This window comes from Pyxicephalus adspersus, chromosome 4, assembly GCF_032062135.1.
Source record: "Pyxicephalus adspersus chromosome 4, UCB_Pads_2.0, whole genome shotgun sequence".
In the NCBI taxonomy this organism is placed as follows: Eukaryota; Metazoa; Chordata; class Amphibia; order Anura; family Pyxicephalidae; genus Pyxicephalus; species Pyxicephalus adspersus.
In genome coordinates, this window is record NC_092861.1 from 138664489 (window position 1) to 138684397 (window position 19909).

Here is a 19909-nt window from a genome sequence, read left to right on the forward strand (position 1 = left end):
AAATGTAATGTTAGACATTTTAGTAAACAAAGCCGAAGGTAAATTATCTAGGACCTCTGCCCATGGCTGTGATTGAGCGTTATGACAGGTTCCCTTATGTGCATCAAGGGCCCTAGTGCATTTTACTTTATACTGGGTTATCTCTCCTCCCATTGGAGGTCTCTAGAACAGACATAACTTTCTCTATAAAGTGGAACTAAAGTCTCACTTTGAAAAATTGGTCACCACCCAGCTGTCAGATTTCATGCAGCTCAGTGTTTGTTGCCAGTCATACCCAGCAATCTTGGCTTTCCTTGTGCATCCTGGGAATTATTGAACCATTGTGCAACTGGCAAAAACAAATCTGCAATTTATTTTACAGATAAGATGTTTATTACAGATAAGAGCCAGTAAATGGAACCCCTTTGAGCAGTGCATTACACTACAGTGTCTACTGTATATACTGACAGAGCCGGTAGGCCTTAACTATATTGCAAATTTAAAAATACTTATCACCATGAAATGACATAAATGTGGTAATGTTACAGTGACACATTCCCATACATGAAAACCAATGCATGGCCAATACAGTGCAACATCCTACTACATGTGGAGATCATAGCCCTGTGAATTCCTAAATTTGAGTGACTTAGATTACCCAGTGTCTTTCTTTTCACTCCTGGTGGATGAATGAAGTTGTTGGGATCAAAATGAAGGTAAGTATATATGCATCAGTGGAGATTTACAAAAAGGTGAACCTGTTTCTTTGCCTTGCATGGGCATAACATTTTACCTGCTTTAATCAGTCCAGCAGCTTGATATTTTTATAAAGCTATTCATGAACAGCAACAATAATTTATTGCTGGTGTGTGAATGATAAGGTTCTGATTACTGAGTATTTCTTTTGCTAAACTGTGGGAAATACCAAAAGAAAACACTTTGCTGGTATTAAGCTGCCCACACAGCAAAATGTGGGACAAATGCATAGCTTAGAAGTGTGGGTTTACTGAGTGATTGCAAGATCATATATATATATATATATATATATATATATATTTTACAGATAATAATGGTGGTTAAATTTTTTTTTACAAAAACATTGATATGATTTTTTTCTCCAGTTAAGAAACCACAGCATCTTCACAACCATGATCCTAAGCATAGCTAGTCATTGGGTCTTACAATATTCATTCTTCTTTCAACCCCTTATGGGCCCCAGATCAATAACACGCATTGGAGAACGTTTACATAACCTCCACATAGCTTCTATATATTATTTCTTAGTCTGTGTATATCCAATGGTACTCTATATCTCTGTGGTATGTTGTCACTTAAGCATTTGTGTGGTCATGTGTTCTAAATGAATACCTCTTTTATCACTCATGCTAAGAAAACTCTGGTCCTCAATTCTTCATCTCCATGAACCACTTAAGAAGGGATTGGTTCTTCTACTGAGAAATATAATATTTCACACCTTCCATGGTTTAATACTTCCCACCCTATAACAGATGAGATTTCAGGGGCTGTGCGTGTAGGCACATGTACACATGCTGTGAAAATATGTTTCTTCTAGCATGAACAGGGAAATTAAAAAGAAAGCCTGTCCTGATTAATTTCCGCTCAGCTCACAAACTCAACAGTAGCTTGTTCTCCGAGAGAAATTTGTCCTATTCAGCTGGAGCTGTAATAGGCTGCTTTGAAGTGGTAGAATGTAATAAAATCCAGCCATAAGTATAATGTAGCGTGTCATCATGATGAACTGTAATTGTGACAATCAAATACAAGTGATTATTGATTTTTGTAAAAAATTCACAACTTTTGTAAATGTTCTAGGCAAGAAGCAAAAAGATAATAGTAGATTTTATAAACACATTGCAAGCACTCTAGGACACCCCACTGCCTAAAATCATTTTGTTGCCACAAATATGGCCCTCAGAATACCAATGGCAGAGCTGTGCAGATACATGGACCAGGTATTTAGAACACTGCCTCTAGGATTCTTACTGCCCCTTCCCCCTAGGTAATACCAGTGCATTCATGTGCAGTATTCCTCACAGCGCATTTTAGCCAGGTGTACCAGTTGGCACTTTTCTGTAACCACCCAGCTGTTTTTGGGTGGATACCGAAAAGTTGGATCAGAAAACAGGGGCCACATACAGCTTCCTACCCCTTTGAGAGACACACGGGTCCCCGCGTGGATTTGATGGTCTGTGAGGTCCGAAAGGTTGGCGACCACTGACTTAGATAGTGGAAAGGTCATGCTGAACGGATACAGAAAAATATCCTCAGCTGCCTTTATCTCTGGGCCCACTGATCATTCTAGGGATGCATCTTGCATGGTAGATAACCTCTGGTAATAGATTGGATCATCATTTGCTCAGCTTGAACTGCTTAGGTTTTGGACAGGTTTATTTTAAATTTGGGGAAGAATAATCAATATTGATACAAATATCCTATCCAGTTTTGGTTGGAACATGCTGGAAGCTGTATTCATAGAATGAAGGAAGATGATTCTTACACTTTTCCCATTAATGCGTTGAGTAATAATTTCTAAGTGAAGTTTCTGGGCAAAAGTCAAGGAGCAACTTAAGGCTAACTGCGAGTCAGGTAACAAAGATATTACATTTAGCTAGCCATAGAAGTGTCTAGGATTGGTTCTAGGATTGGACTTTACCAAGAGACAGTATGCCTGGAATTTACAATCCCCCAGGTAGCTTTCCTCTTCCTCCCCCAAGGAGTGCACCAGTATACATTAGACAAGGTTTCAAACTTCTCATCCTTATACAAAAAGAAATGTTTTTTTCTTCCTTACACTTTCTGTTATCTCTGTATTTTTGTAGATCTGTTTTTAGAATTCAGGAGATATACCCTGCTTGCATTTATTGTCTATTGCATTCCCATTTTCTGCTAACCTTTGCCCTGTAATGCTGTGAATGCGCTGTGGACTTTTAACAGAAATATTTGCTGACAAACATTTCTGTATATCCAGGGTACACTTGTAAACACAAGTAATCTCATTTATTTGTCAGCAGTAAATATCGTTGTCAGTAGAAATATAGCAAAATCAGTTAGATTTATTACAGCAACAGAAGTGCCGAAAACCTTACATGTGTGTACCGCGGATGAAATGATCCTTTATAATTGTATCTTTGTGAATATTACTCTTGGCAGGACATGCAAGCATTCCCTTTTTTATAGCTTTTTTGTTAATTAAATTGTTATTAAATAAGGGCATTGAGATTAAAAAAGGAATTCTGTGTTGTGTGCCATAGAACAAAAATAAATAGGTAATCGTGTGATAGGTATATGCTAAAAAGAAATATAAACTTTGTGTTTTTTTTTATTTCTATCCCTTGGCACAATCCACAAACTAATATATATATACAAGCCCATGGGTCAGTTCCAACCAATTATCAGGTACAGACCCATAAAGGGGCACGTCAATGTTAAAGTGGGTCCAGCCTTCCCATCACAACAACCATGGAGAAAATTGATATTATTCTGCTGATGTCAATTTTATTTGGAGCTTCACATCTGTTATGTCTTGTGCTAGACCTATAGGGAACAAGATGAACTGCTTCCCTGGTTCTAAAATGGGCCAGGGTGACTTTGGTGCGTTTTAATATTATTAATAAACAGGATTTATATAGCGCCAACATATTACGCAGCACTGTACATTAAATAGGAGTTGCAAATGACAGACAATCACACAGTGATACAGGAGGAGGGGGAGACCCTGCCCCGAGGACCTGCCTTCCAAAATTACCTAAATATCATAGGATGATATATATTTCCCTATAAGCCTATCCTACACATAGGAATTGAGGTTTGCTGCACCCATAAGTAGCAATAGGGGAATACCACCATCAATAACCACACTTTGTACAACATTGCTAACTGAAGGTAAATGCAGATCTCTTTCTATAAATGTCTACCTTGATCTGGCCATCCTGTTTGTCTCCCATCAGAGCTAAGAACCAAGAATAAGGCCCAGAGGGCTTCATAAGATAGAGCTGTGCCGGATTTTGAGGTTTGAGCATAACTTTTGCTGCTCATATTTCAGGATCTGCAGATCAAATTGTCATGCAGATTTTGTTGAAGGTAGCCCCATCTTTGTATGAAAGATTTATAATAGGGAACATGTAAGTGATATTTTTGGGCATTGTGTTTGAACTTTGATGAGCAGCAAAGGGGCCCTGGAAATTAGATTTACTATTCGCACACAATATCTCTTCCCCCCCCCCCCCCCCATATGAATTCAGCATACAACTCTTGGTATATAATAAACTACATATATCGGTCATTTGGTAGCATTTACACAGCATCTTTTGTTTTGCTGGAACCTCCTTTTTACAAAGTTTTAATACCTGCTGATCCTGCCAGTAGTTTCTTATTTTTCTACTTTAACAAGGTGAGAATTTGTTATTGTTGCAGTGAAAAGACACCCCCTACTTATTTTAGAGCTGTTCCAAATAAATGACAGACAGAGCCTAATTTTTTAAAACTCTCCAAGGCTGGAGAAGGATACATTTCATCAGTGAAGCTGGGTGATCCAGCAAACCTTAAATGGATTTTTGGAAAGTTTTTGCTAGCAAATGTTTTGAATCCTGGACGAGATCCAATCCAGGTTTGTTGGATCACCCAGCTTCACAAATGTGAAGTATTGTCTGGTCTCCCTGTAATCAACCTTTTACACATTACTGACTTTACTTACCTGCCTTTCAAACATTTACTACCTTCTTCTTCTTACTTGGTAGTGAAAAAATTTACTCCCATATCACAGTAATGAGATCAAATCTCCAGAGACTAGTAGATCTCACATTACAGGTTATTATTATTATTAATATTATTATTGTTAATATTAATAATAAACAGAATTTATATAGCACCAACATATTACCCAGCACTTCACATTAAATAGGGGTTGCAAATGACAGACAGACAGTGACACGGGATGAGGAGAGAGGCCTGCCCGAAAGAACATACAATCTAAGAGGTGGGGATACAGATATACCACAATAAGTACCTAAGTTCACCAGATACCAGACGGTGCACTGCTATTTTCAGGAGTTTTCCACAAGGTGAACAAAAGATTCATAAAGAAGAGAAAAAGGAAATAATTTATAATAAATGTTTAAAGCAGCAAACTTATAAAGCAGTGTTTTTGACATTTAGCAACTGTCTCTGTTAAAGAATCTTCCAGCTGCATGTGATTTAAATGGCAGTGATTGATTCTCCACCAGAGCATGTTGCTGAATGTCAGATTCACTACTTTATAAATTAGACCACTGAATGATAAACTAATCAGAATCCAACCCCGGTAACAGTCGTTTTGTCTGGACAGTTCCGTTATTCCAACAAGAACATGTTTTACTCAAATGAACCCAATGTTACCAGTTCTCCTCTTCTCTTTCCACTGAAAATCCTTGTGTACCCAGCATTAAACATGAGCATTCTGCACAGATGTATGCACATCAAGGAATGTCCTATTCATTTCTGCAGACATAGGTATGCAGAGAACACCCACACACAGCAGTATTATACACCTCCACACAGATGAAGGATTGCAGACGTTCACAGTTCATGGATGCGGCATATATTGTAGCCGGTTTCCAAGAAATGGAGGGTCTTGAGTTGTATGGAATACTACACCCATGTCTGGCAGATTTCGGGCAGGGATTAAACAGATTGTTTCAGGAGTATTACCTTACCATGCATACAAGCTTAATGGTAAAATGAGCTCATCACACAGGGTAGAGATTAGATTAGATTTTATCCTTTCCAGGTGCAGGCAGATCTATCTGATTCTATTCTGTGTCATCCTATCAAGTGATCATCAAACACTGCTTCCACTGGAATGCTATGCTAATTGTTATCATTTATGAAGCATCAACGCTTTGCAATCCTACAACAGCAGTTTAATATTCTTCTGTCTATATGGACATCTATTGATGGGCAAACGTCTTTCTCTTTCCAAATTACTGAGTTTAGGTGTTAGTTTCAGTGAATAGATTGTTATTACTACAACATACAATGACATTTTAGGCAATTGTGTGCTTTAACCTACATTGTGGAAAAGACCCCCTTTCTGTTCCCACATGACAGCCAGCTCTATAAAGACATGGTGGGATGTGTTTGATGTGGAGAATCTGGTGTAGTCTCTTCCCATCTGCACTGTTATATGGACTTCCTTTACTACTTTTCATTTGGTTTATATTCTGAAAAATATAGTAGGAGCTGTGAGATTCCAAGGAGGCCTTTTTTTTTACTAGATATCTTTACAAATGTGTGCAGCTTTATCCAAATAGGTTAGCATGTTGGTTTTTTAAGCAAAAAAAGACCAATTGTAGTTTTTAATAACTGTAATATTGCAGCCATATTTATACATTCAATGTACAGTGGCTTTAGAAAGTGTTCTAGCCTTTTCACTTTTCTCAATTTTGTAATGATTATTATATAGTATTTATATATCGCCGACCTAATATTTGGGATGCGGGAGGAAACTGGAGTACCCAGAGGAAACCCACACAAACACAGGGAGAACATGCAAAGTCTATAGAGATACAGTCCTGGTCGGGATTTGAACCTGGGATCTTGCACTGCAAAGGCCACCGTGCTGCCCCAATCTATTTTGTTATGTTGCAATCTGATACTATATTAGTTTACAGGTAGTTCCCAAGTTAAGGACATCCGACATTTGGTCCCCTCCTAGATCCGAACGGGGCTTTTCTGATCCTGTTCCTGTGCAGGTCAGAGCCTTTGCATGACCTGCAGGAGAAATCTTTTGCTAAACATAGTTGAGGTAGTGGGTGATCTCTTCTGCTAGCTCTTGTAACTCTTTAGTGACCAAGACAAACTCTGGAGTTGTTTTTTTTTTTTTTTTTTTTTGCATATCAAAGCACAGCTTGCTCCATGATGTTAATGAATGTCTAGGCTCCGTTTTTTTTTTTTTTTGCTTTGTTTGTGATTACCTCACAGTGAGGATTTTTATACAGTAACTGACACCATGCTGCCTAATAATATGTTAAGACAAATATCTGTCCTAATTGCATTTATTAAAATAATGTTCCTGTTCTGACTTACATACAAATTCAACTTCAACAAGAACAAACGTACAGTTCCTATCTTGTATGTAACCTGGGGACTACCTGTATTTTCTTTTTTTTTTCCCTCATCATTCTCCAGTCAATACACCATATTCACAAAAAGGTGTAGATTTGTTGGTGTGCTTGAAATCATTGTCCTTAAAACCAATTTCAGCCAAGCTTCTCTATGATAATTGAAGATGTCTTCCCTGCTTGGCATTGTATTAACACCTGAATTCTCCAGATCAACAAATTACCAAAACATCTGCTTTTTTAGAGATGGTCATATTTGCTGATGATCAATTAGTCAAGTGACATGGTGCAATATAGTGCTGGTATTCATCTGAGGTTGTATTTACCTTATTTACCTACATTTTAGGTCTGCTAAGGAACTGATGATTTTATTATGGCCTGATGCACAAATCCTTACTGTGTGTGTGTGTGTGTATGTATATATATATATATATATATATATATATATATATATATATATATATATATTCATACAAGCACACAAGAGAAAAGAAAATGTAAGTATGCCCTGTTGCCCTGAATGGTCATATCACTCATCAATCAATCATCATAATAATTCAAATTATCTATCCACTGAAATTACATGATTTTGACTTTGAATGCATGCACGACTTTTACTTTGTTGAATGCTGGAATGTTTTTTGTAATCTGAACACTTACTTTACTTTATCATAATAAACTGCAAGTGAGCTCCCTCTGAAACATTTAAACCATTTACCTCCTAAATGTTTTCCTCTTCTTCCATATGTCTTCTATAAATGCTGTCCAGACAGAATATGGAGGTCAATCAGTACCAATTATGCATGCAGCATTTTTCTGCTCTGTATAGGACTGGGCCCCAGGCTTTCATTATCTTCAGTGCCGGGGGATGAGGGCCAATCACATATTCTGTACATATCCAGCTGCTGTGTGTTCCCTACATTCTTCTGTGGGAGTTTCCTGCACTTAATCAGCCCTAAAGTCAGGTCTCAAGTGACCGTTTTATACATTGTGGAGGGTTTTGTATTTTTCCATTTATCTATGTAACTTTCCAAAGGGAAAAAGAAAAACCGAAACCTTCCACCCAGCCAGTGGGTAAAGAGAGGAGTCCTTGGTAATTATCAGTATCTAGTCTTCAAAAAATGTCAAGCATTTCATAAATGGAGTCCACTCATGGGCAAATAGCTCACCGTTATTACATTGTGTCATATCTAAAGTAGGCCGAGCACAGTTCTATATATCCAATCTGTCATCTTGCACTTTGTGTTGCGTACATCTAAACTGCACAACCCTTCTCAGAAAGCTAATAAAAATGATCGATTCCCGCCCCAGGGAACAGTAAAAATGCACTTTCAGTCAGTCATTCCTCAATGCTGAAATCCAAGCTTTGATATAATGTTGCATAATAATCAGAACATGTTGTTGTTCCCTATATATTAAAATTCAATCCTCTGTTGGATTGAAACCCCACAAATCCATGGCATGGAGGGGTTCAAAGTTCAGAAGAATAAATAATTGCAGAAAATGCTTGTAGATTACTGGCTTTCATGTAACCTTTTAGGTGTGTTTCCACTTATAGGACCTATACTTATGTGTTTACTAGTCTTTGGACAAGATGCAGTCTCTTAGGCCTGGGATTTGTTTTTTCCTTAGTTTTGGACAGAGTGGGAAAATGTTAAAATCCCATCAGAGGTTTGTTACAGCCTGTGACCCCACTGAGGATATTCACCCTTTCTACAGTTCTTAGAATAGGAAATTAAATGGAATATAAGGCGAATCTTCAAATCGAATTGTTCTTTTCACTCACTTCCTAATGTACAATCCAGAGAGAAAATAAAGATAAATCCTCCCGAACAGGAAACAGAAAAAAATATTTGGCTTTAGGTAGTCTTTTTAAAACCTAAGAAGCCTTGGTCTAGATATACTCTGCTCTGACTGTCCATATTTCTAAAGCAGTCTTTCTCAACCTATTTAATTTGGGAGAACTCTTAAAAAATCTATCAGGAAACCCCTGCTATAATTACTATATCCACAGTTCACAGGACCATTAGTGTGGTGGTCAGTGGGAAGAATGTCTCTTACATTGCTGGCTATAGGGGAGAATATCACCCTTACAGATAAGTAAAAAGATCATTGGTGTCATTTAAACTCATCCGAGAGATACAAACTGCTTATTGCTTAAGGAATCCTTAGCAACCTCTAAAGGACCCCTAGGGTTCCACAGAACGCTGGTTGAGAAACACTTTTGTAGAAGAGTGGAAAAATAAGAAAGTATTCTCGTGGTGGGAAGTATCTTAAAGTTATGAGCATATTTCAAGCAGCGTTCTGATATCCATTTCTGAATTTGGATGCCATGCTACAGAGTAGCCGAAATCACAGATGAAGAGAGCAGTCAATTCTTTAAGGACTTGCTGCCAAAACGTTATGATAGGATTGAGAGGATGTTGGGTTTTTTATTGTTTCACATACAGGGTTTATATTTGTTTACTGTATTGTTAGTCCAATTATGTGTAAAGATTTTATTGTATTTCTGTTCTTTGTATGCTAGGTCATGTTGTATTTTCCTTGACATATGTTGTTGTATATGTTGTGTTTACTTCCCCTTTTTCTTTATTTAAAAATCCCCAATAAAGAGATTACAAAAAAGAACCTAGGTGCCATTACACCTCCCTGTCTCGCTGTGAGGAAAACACATTCCTCCTGTGCATCCAGGGTAAACCAGAGAGGTGTGGGCTTTTTAGTGCAGGGATGCATGTTCAAACACATCATGATTCATGATTGGGATAAGCATGCTTACTTTCTACCTTCATCTACATCAGTTTTAGGCAGCACATGGACCTCTACTGTAAGACTCACCAAGTCTTGCTGAACATGGCCAAAGTTCTTGTATTTTCATATGGTTTTACAAATGTATATGCCATGAACAAATGTTCAAGTGTCAGCCCTTTCAGACAATATATTTCTGTTTTTGGATAGATGCTAGAGACGTAAAACATAGTTTTATCTTATCTCACTATAACATTTATTTCAGTTTCCTTTTTGGGGGATTGCAACAAATAGAGTAAAGCACCTTAAAACCATGAACATGTTATCAGCCTATGGACCCTCTGATTGTTTCTTAGCAATCCAGTGGTGAGAGCTTTTCTCTTTGTTTCCCATTTGAACAGTGAAAGTTGTTTATTAGGAGGAAGGTTAGTGAACAGATCAGAAGTATATTAATGCTCAGTGATGTTCTGAAAAGCAAAGCAAGGCAGGTCAAAGGTACAAGTTCTACAGGTGTCGCAATCATACTTGTGCTGAGCATCACAGCAATGGTAGGTGAGTCTCAATTTGTACTTTACAAACAATTCCTATGGATGTATTGCACCTATTGTAGCCTGCAGGGATTATTTTCTTTGTAAAATTTAATTAATATAGTTCTTTAAAGAAAACCTAAGACATACATAAGATTTGCCCTGATCAACATTAAGGCACAAAAAATTTGTATTTATTGAAGTACTTGGAATTTTTTTTTTTTAACATGGCTTCACGTACGTTTTGGAAAGAGGAAGCTAGATTATCCGTGGGCTACTAAAGCTGCATTCCCTCCGGGGCATCCTCCCTTTTTCCGAGAACCCAGGGAACAAGAGTGACCCCATTTTTAGCAAGTGGAAGCATGCAGTGTGGATGGGTCTCAGTGCTCCTTCTTACAGTGAGCGTAATGTACAGAACAAGACCACATCACATCCTTTCCTCTGAAAAGGTTGTATCAGCTTTCAGGTACAGTGTAAAGGAAAGTGCAGGTTGAGTTCATATTTTAAAGCATCTTATTAAGAAGCTGAAGCTGTTCTAGTGTAATGTTACAAAGCAGAATTATCCTCTAAAGACTTAAAGCATTGTCTGATCAGCAAATTACAAAGTGTCCTTTTGTGGTGTTGGAAATCATTATGCTATTAGCTAAAATACCCTTTTAAAAAAGATCATCAGTGAACGTGAATTGTCCACTTTGGGTAATGAGGAGCAGCTTTCATTCCCTGTATGGCTTCTTTGCAGTCTTGGACCCTGTAGAGATCTTTCCCCAGCATTGTTTTTGAGACAGACTTGTCCTTTCATATCAATTTGTCATAAACTCCCAGGTCGGTAACAGCTGAAAGGTAATGAAGATGCAGCGAGGTACTGACCTTACTTATACTAAGTTGTTCTTAAAAGCAAATTGCATTAAAAACTAAAATTTTAAGTGCATGTAACAAAACCCGAGGCCTACCATGGTGTGTGGCTTACACAGTATACAGTCAAGGTAATTAAAAACCAAGGGATGCTATACAGGGGTCTGAGGGTACATGCTGAGGGTGCTGATTAGGCGTTCAGCTTTAAAAGTCTTCAGGAATTACACTCATTGTGAATTGAGGTGTTCTTTGAATTCTGGCTAAAGCATATTACACAAACCTCAGAGAAGGTTAACTTGGTGAACTTGCTGTTTTTAGCACACAGCATTAAGCTGCTCACTAATTACTTTTATTTGCTGCTCAGACATATCTAAAGCTACGTACACACTTCCAATTATTATCGTTGGTAAACGAACGACGAACGATCCTGCACGATATCTGCGAACGATCGTATAGCACCGATCCTGTACATACAGATAACGACACGATCGTTCGTAGATATTGTACACACAATAGATTCGATCGTTTGAACGATACAGGAAGTTACGTGCACCACAGGAAGTGAACGAACGTTCGTTCATCACGCATGCTCAGACCATGGACGATCAATGAACGATCGTACACACGAACGATGGTCAACGATCGTCGTCCAATCCGATCCGCCGGTCCGGTCGTTCATTTCCAACGACTTTCCTCGTTCGTCGGCGTCGTTGGTTACTTTTTTTACGAACGATTTTTGCCCAATCGATCGTTCGTCGTTCGTTCGTCGTTCATTTTGAACGATAAAAATTGGAAGTGTGTACGCAGCTTTAGTTGTAATAGAAGTCAGCATAACAGAGAGCACAGGAGATATTAGCTTACAGACCATTGTGTCCACCAGTGTTTAAACTGAGTGTTTGAATGCCCATGTTTGAAATTCCTATTCCAATGGGCCAGTCCACATGAGCGTTTTCTTGATAGTCCGTAACAAAAACTCATCCTGCAGCGAATGGACAGTGGTAAAATAAGTTAAAATTCACAGGTTTGAAGAAGTAATATCTCGCCACAACCTCAGCGCCTGTCCAAACTAACCCTAACTAATGATTGTCCTGTATGATCCATACAAGGAAACACACCCCAAGCTGCATATGTATACTTTGAATTTGTAATTTCAGGTATCTGTGGGGGCTGTGGGATTAAAATTCCAAATCATAGATGTGTCACCCCTTCCTCTGGCGAGGCCTTTAGAATTGCTACTCCTTCACAGCTGGATTTACCAGTTACTTATGCAGAATCCACTTGTGACTTTGTTTTGAGGACTGAACTGGAAATCATGCTGGGTATATATTTTGCTGCTTGCGTCTCCATCATACCTTGGGATTTATCATGTCGGCAATGAAAAGAAAGAATAAACCTGGATGGCAGAGTTGGCCTTTTCTTTGGTATGGCCATAGGTTTGAACCAGGAGGCTTTTTGTAGGCGTTTATCCCTATGCTGGGCCTAAGACGTGTGCTGCATTCCATCATCTTCTATTTACACAGCGTGATTTGGTGAGACTGTCTATTAGAACAAACAGGAAAGATGTTTGTGTGTTTGCCGCGAGAACTGTTTACTGGATGAATATGAAGAACATCCCTAATGGCTGTATGACTAGTTTGTTTGTAATAGTGGACACGCTCAGAGATTCAGCGAAAGCAGGGATTGTGAAATGATTCAGTGTCCGCGTGTGTTGCTCCTCGCTCGGGCCCATATTTAGCTAAGACGCTGCCTCCAACTAAAGATGACGCAATGCAGAAACCATGCCGAATTTGCTTCATTTACATTTGGAAATCTGGTGAAGAGTGCACCGAGCTGATTATAGAATGTGTGTTCCCAGTCTCTAGCACTGTGTACAAGACTTTGTTTTTGTTTTTCTGCTCATTAGAGTTAATGTAGCGGCCTGGTTTAAGTAAATGCAGGCTCTCTAACTTCCTACACTGGCTTCCAGTCAAATGCTAATCAGTTTCCCATAAGCCGGATAGTGATATGGGGTAAACAAGGCTGTGCAGAGTAGGCCAAAGCAATGAGGTAAACACAAGAACATATGAATCATCTCTACATTAGGTGGAGAAAAAGTTATTATTGAACAATATTGTCCATGCAGTGTATAGGAGGACTTGATTTATAGATTGCCCGTAATCTCAGAACTCCCAACTGCCCCCCCTCCTTTTGGAGCCAAATCCCTCGATCTTTCTTTCCCCCATAATTGTCACTCTTTTATGTCAGATTTACTACAATACATCCACTTCTGAATTACTAAAAGAGTGTATGTTACTTTTCAATTTTATGTCCAGGCTCTAAATGATTGTTCTGCTGATTGTCAAATATAAAGAGAAAACATTGGTAAGAAAAGAACAGTTGTACTCGAAGCCTAACGTCAGCTTTTTAGAAAGTGAATCCAAACCCAGAAACAAAGATATTGCAGCTTACCAGTACATAGAAGTGGCTGTACTGGTTTTATTTTTCAGGCTTCCTGATGATGCTGCCAGTTAATACATTCACATAAAGTGGACTTGTAACAGATATGACATAAGATGTCATGGCTGAACTTATTCTACATAATACTAATTGCCTTAATGTTAAGCTGATCTTTTGTTTGCAGTGGTTTCAGTCACATCTGAAATAAGCATGCAGATAAATGTGCTATAAAGTTGTTAGCTGAACGCCTGAGATGCACTTGTTCTGAGTCAGTTATTTGGACAGCATTTAAGGCGGAAAAACAGAACATAAACCAGACAAACAGTAAATTTAGATTCAGGTCAAAAATATCAGCCTGCAAAATCTCTCAGTGGAAGGTGGAGAAACCTTCCCTTCTCGCTAATATAAGGGGAAGATATCCATAGTCAATGGCAGCCTTTGCCAATCTTTTTAATATGGGGGAATCCTTAAAAAAACTTTAAAGTGTTATGGAACCCCTTCTATAATTTTTTTTAACCACAGCTCACAGTATATTAGTGTGGTTGTCAGTGGGAAGAATGCCTCTTACATTGTTGGACGAAATTATTGGTGTCTGTGAACTGACCTGAGAGGCACAAACACTCATTGCTCAAGGAACCGCTGCAAGCTCTGGAGGAACCCTAGGGTTCCATGGTCAACCTTGGTTTAGAAACACTGCTCTATTTAGTTGAATGGGACAATGCTAAAAATAATACATAAGAAAACTCTGCAGAGATTGCACTAGATATGTTTTTTTTTCCTGAACTCATACAACATTAAAGGATTTTTTAACAAACCAAATGGAAGAAAAAATTAACAAGTTTTACTGTTAGGGTTTACATGCACATGTAATAATCCAATATATATTTTTTGGATAACTAAATTATTTGCATGAATGTTTGTTGCATAAGTCATTATTGACACCCATTAATTTGTGTTTATGTTCTATACTCTGTGCAGGGTTTGCATTCTGTACTGTCAATCCTCCTAAGGCCTTAGACCTGGCATTGGGTGTCTTATGTGAACTTCTGCAGCAGTGGGATGAAATCTCAGCCGGTGTCCCTGTCCTTCTTGAGTGGTTGTTAGGAGATGATGACCTCAGCGATCTGGAATTTCTAAACACGGTAAATAAAACAACTACTGATCGTTTTTTAAGTCCATACACACAAGATGTTACATTAATACAATGTGTGGGGTATAGGAATCCCAGCTGAAAGTGATCTGGACCATTTACAGGCTCACCAGTGTTCACAGTTTCTGCGTATCTTATATTTTATGCTCATTCCATGCAGGTGGTGGGATCCCAGGACTTCCCGTGCAGAAGACTGGCCATACCTTCTACAATGGGTTGGGTGACTGGTCTTCTTAGCACCCACTCTTAGATTTACTTTAGGACCTAGTGGGAATGCTTATCCTAATCATCAGAGCCCTTCACCCACCCACCTAACTATCTCTGTGTAACCCTTCCTGTGGCAACTTGTCTGTCCTTAAAGATAACATCACCGGCCCTTCTTTTAGCCAAGCAACATTTAGCCATCACAGCTCCTCACAGCATTCTCCAGTCAGCTTGTAAAAAAATGCAAACCAAAAAAAAAAAAAATGCATGTATAAAATGCATTGCAGCACATGCCATCGACACATGCACTGTGGCATAAGACTACTTCTAAAGAACCATTCAGTTTGAGTCTGGGGAGGTTAAACAGTTATCACTTTAAACCAGCACTTATCAGATTTCGGTATATTTTACCCTGACGTGGCTCTTGTTAAAGCCAACTGTCTTTAGTGACAGTCAGCGCTCCTAATAAGATCACACGCCAAAACCAAAGTCTTTTAAAGCTTCAAGAAAGCAATGCAAAGCCCATGTGAACAGGGCCTGTTATATACATTGATATGTGTGGCTGATTTATTCAGATTTTTTATCTATGGGCCTAGCGGAGATTGTAGATGGCTCTGGCTAGCTGTTTTCAAGGCACATGGTAACTGACTACCTTGATTACCTTTGGCCTCTCTCATCATAAAAGCTACGACCATGGTTCTCTGGGTGTGCTCCTGTCTTAATAATTAACTAATTCTCCATCAACCAAAGCAACCATTTTTATTTGACAATCTGAATATCTTCGGGTGGTCAGATTGTGTAGACAGGACCTAACGTGCAGAGAGCCTGACAAGAAGCTATAACCCCTGGCAGCTTGTCCTAGGCATGACGTAACCTGACACAGGAATGTTTTTTAAATTGATATCCACATGGCCAATTAGCGGCACAGGTGTATAACAGCAATGCAGTCATTTTATGAGAGGATATGGAAGGCGTGAATGCCACTATATAATAATTAAGTTGTACACCACTTTTATGCCACAGGGCTCAGGGGGCTTTTACAATTACGAAATTAAAGCAAATTAACACTAAAGAACGTAAACAGTATAGGTGTTTTAAGACCTGTTGGGATTATCGTGAATTACCCAAACGTCTGGCTAAACAGGAAAGGCTTTATACTTTCTGCTTTTTAATAATTTCCAAACTTCTTCTGTACCAGAGGCAGTATTATAGGAAAATAGAACTGATTTAAAATGGGGGCTTTATTTAAATGTGCAGCCAAAGAAAGTATTGTGATTTACAGTACAAAGAAAAGTTGGGGGTGAGGGTCATGCATACCACCCAAAGATAATGAAGGTAAATTTTAGACAAAACGCTCAATGTATAAATGAAATATATAAATTGTTTTATTAGTTTATTACTTATTTATTATTGTTTTATGAGAAATGTTTTACCAGACTTGTTTTTCTTTCCATCGAGTACGTAGATGTTTACAGCTTTGTCACAGCCAGCCTGATAACCTAAGATTCCTATGCATAGATCTTAAACCTATTTTGTATTTTAAAGGTGGAAGACGACCTGTTTGAGAAAGGCGAATCCAACTTCTGGGCTGAGAAGATTGTCTACATCCGGCTGCTGGCTAAACATCTGGGGGAGCTGATAGACAGATCTCACCCGAGCACAACTCTGGATCCAAAGTGTCTTTACATATCTCAGGCAGCTCATGAGCGATCGAAGAGCATTCAAAGCCTTTTCAATGACTTGCCCCCTAGCCCACAGTTCCTGAAGACCTCTGAATATATCAAATTGCTGATTCATAAAGAGCGGACCTCTAGATGTATAGATTTATTGAATGTGCTGCAAACCAGAAGTAACTTATGAAGATGGCTGAAACAGATGTGGACAGGCGGTGACTTTTAAGCTGAGATGCCCGGAAGAGCTGGTTGTTATATTGATAGTTTTTTTAATTGTATGTTTTTGCAACTTTTAATTTTTAATGAATGTTATTTTATCATCATGAAAATAAAATTCAGGTTCTTAGTTGTGTTGACTTAATTGTTGACTAGAACACTTGAGGCAGATTAAAAAATAAATGCTTATATGGTGAACAAGGAAAGTTTTACATGCAAGAATTGCTGTAGTTCACCACTCCACCACCATCCCATTTTCTCCATATTCTGCTGGAATAACACCACAGTAATCCTGAGCACACTGCTTAAAATCCTTGAAATTTCACCTAAAAAGAAATGACAGGGACCAGGAAATGATAATTACAAGGAACTGCATCTACAAGGAAGCAAGGAAGAGAAATTTGGAAATTGCAGAAAATGACAATTTGCTACATACTGACATGGAATGTCATTTTTAATGGTATTTAATTTTGAATCAGCTTGTGTAGCAACTGATCTATTATTTTAACTCTATAGCTTTTTATTTATTTGAAAGCAAGAAAGTGTGCGTTACATTATTTTTATATGTTAGGTGGTAGACAAGTAATTACATTAGAGGTCGTATGAGCTGAATTGTAGAACAACTGGCAATGTAGAGAGAGAAGTTAGTGTTCAAAGTTTTAGTAGGTAATTTTTTTTATAGAGATGTATATATCCACTCAAAAAGAGATATGATTGTGACGAAAGGGACAGAGGGACTTGTAAGAGGGACAGTTGAGAGGAATGTTTTCAGAGAGAGTACCAGATTAAGTAACCCAGTTTGTTTCTTTCAAAGCTGTGAAAAACAGGATGTCGGGCAGCAGATGCAAAACATTTCACTCCCCAGTAGAATTTAGTAGAATGGTGGAAACGTATTTACGTAAATAGAATGGACTTGGATTTGGAATTCGGCGCTGTGTTTGGTTCCAGCAAATACCTTTCACGGCTCCCTGCAGAGTACAGTCTAGCTGTGTATTGTGTGTCTTAATGGGGTCTCAAATTAGATGCAGTTCACACTGCATGCGGCCAGGAATAGGTTTTAATTGCCATACATCTGTCAGACTCTCAGTGTGAGCATAGATGTATGCTGTGAATGTGCCGGCTGACATGATCACTGTGAGCTTGAGTTGTGTTCCGCGAAGAAGGAAACAGATTCTGTACATTCTGTTCCGCCAGGTGTCTGCCACCTGTACACCATGTTACGTGGATAAAGTAACTACAACCGGCCTTCAGTGATTCTTAAAGGCAAACTCAAACTCAAGTTAATGATAAAAAGTTTAGCTAAAACTTTTTTCCCGGTTTGACTTACCTAATTTTCCATACTATCTGTCCCATATTTTCATGATTGATCCAGGCGCATAGATTTGTAAATTCTCTCTCAGGTGATCCATTGTATGTCAGAACTTTGTTGTGTACCCTTACTGCAAGAATCCTAAAAAAAAGTTACAGGATATAAACTGTCGGAAGATTGTTTGCAATATAAAAATATAAAGCTTAACTCCATTTTTTAAACTTCTTTAATCACTGTTGTATGTTTTTCATGTTGTAATCTTATTTAAAGCTTGGAAAGGCTCCTACGTTCTGGTGGGTGAAAAGTATAAATTGATATGTTTGTACTGTATTTTTAGATCTTAATTAATCTCCTGAGGAAGCAGCTTATGTCAGTAAAACGTGTCGAGGAAGAATTGAGATTTGTATTAGACTACTTAGGAGCCTTTTATTCTTTAGTTTTTGACAAATTGTTGTTGTTGGTTATTTTCGAATTGCTATAATAAATTATTTGTTTTAAAATATTTAGGACAATTTATGTTGGCGCTATATAAATCCTGTTTAATAATAATAATATTAATATTAAATTTAGGTTGCCTTAAAAGTCCCCATCTGATGTTGCTATTTTTGAGGATTAAGCAGAACTCTACATTAAATAGGGGTTGCACATGACAGACTGATACAGACAGTCAGGAGGAGAAGTCCTTGCCTAGAAAAGAAGTAAAATCTAATATATGGATAAAATAAATGCAATAAATATATAAAATGAAATAAATGAAGTGTTCCAAACAACATAAACAATTAAATATAAATACAATTCCAGTTGCCAACTTTGGATAGCAATACACAGTAGGTTATGAATATGCAATAAAGACAAAATCAATCTCAATTCACCTAGCAGTAAACTAAACCAATATATCCAAATCTTCATTGACCGCTGGTTTACCTTCTCATCCGCATTAAGGGAATGTAAATCTTACCTTTATGTGGTGAAGCACAAGTGTTTTCCACTGTGGTTTTGGTAATGATACTTCTGTCAGCTTGGAGGACTTTTTGAGACTTATTTTTTTTATTGGATGTTTATAACTAACACTACTGCCTAGGTTTCCTGCAAATGTTTCTGTTAGGCCATGGTCCTACTCATCAATATTAATAAAAAGCCAATGCATTTTATTAGATCTTTAGCATACTAAATACATATAAACTTCTTTTATTACCACAGCAGCAATATGAAGGCCATGCTTGCCAGAAAATGTATTTACTGCTATTGATTAATATCTTAAATGCAGTGTTTCTCGACATTTTTAACATGGGGGAACCCTCTAAATAAAGTTCAGGACTTCAGGGAACCCCTTCTACTATTAACCCCTTCTATAATAATGTATTCATAGCTCACAGTATGATAGTGGGGTGGTCAGTGGGAAGAATGTCACCCTTACAGATAGCCAAAGAGATCATTGGTGTTACCTAAACTAACCTAAGAGTCAAAAATTGTTCATTTCTCAAGGAACCCCTGGCAACCTCTTGAGGAACCCTGGCTGAGAAATATTGTCCCAGTGTGTCAACACTGATAAAAACCTGCCTGGAGCTTAAAACATAATGTGTCAGGGGTCATTAGGTGACCACAATTAGAATCTTTTAGGGTAATACATTTTATATTTAATTTTAAATTAAAATAAAACTTTATTGTGGGCAGGTATGCAGAGATGGTACAGTCAGAAT

The 19909-nt window shown here is 38.0% G+C and overlaps 1 protein-coding gene across 1 annotated transcript in view; it reads left to right on the forward strand.

The window, feature by feature from the left end:
• Positions 1-17030, forward strand: part of THADA (THADA armadillo repeat containing) — a gene marked incomplete in the record, with an annotated part of 349766 nt that extends 332736 nt beyond the window's left edge. The window contains 2 exon segments of the mRNA XM_072409779.1: positions 14636-14799; positions 16557-17030. Of these exon segments, the coding sequence (XP_072265880.1) occupies positions 14636-14799; positions 16557-16871 (479 nt within the window).
• Positions 17031-19909: the final 2879 nt, after the last annotated feature.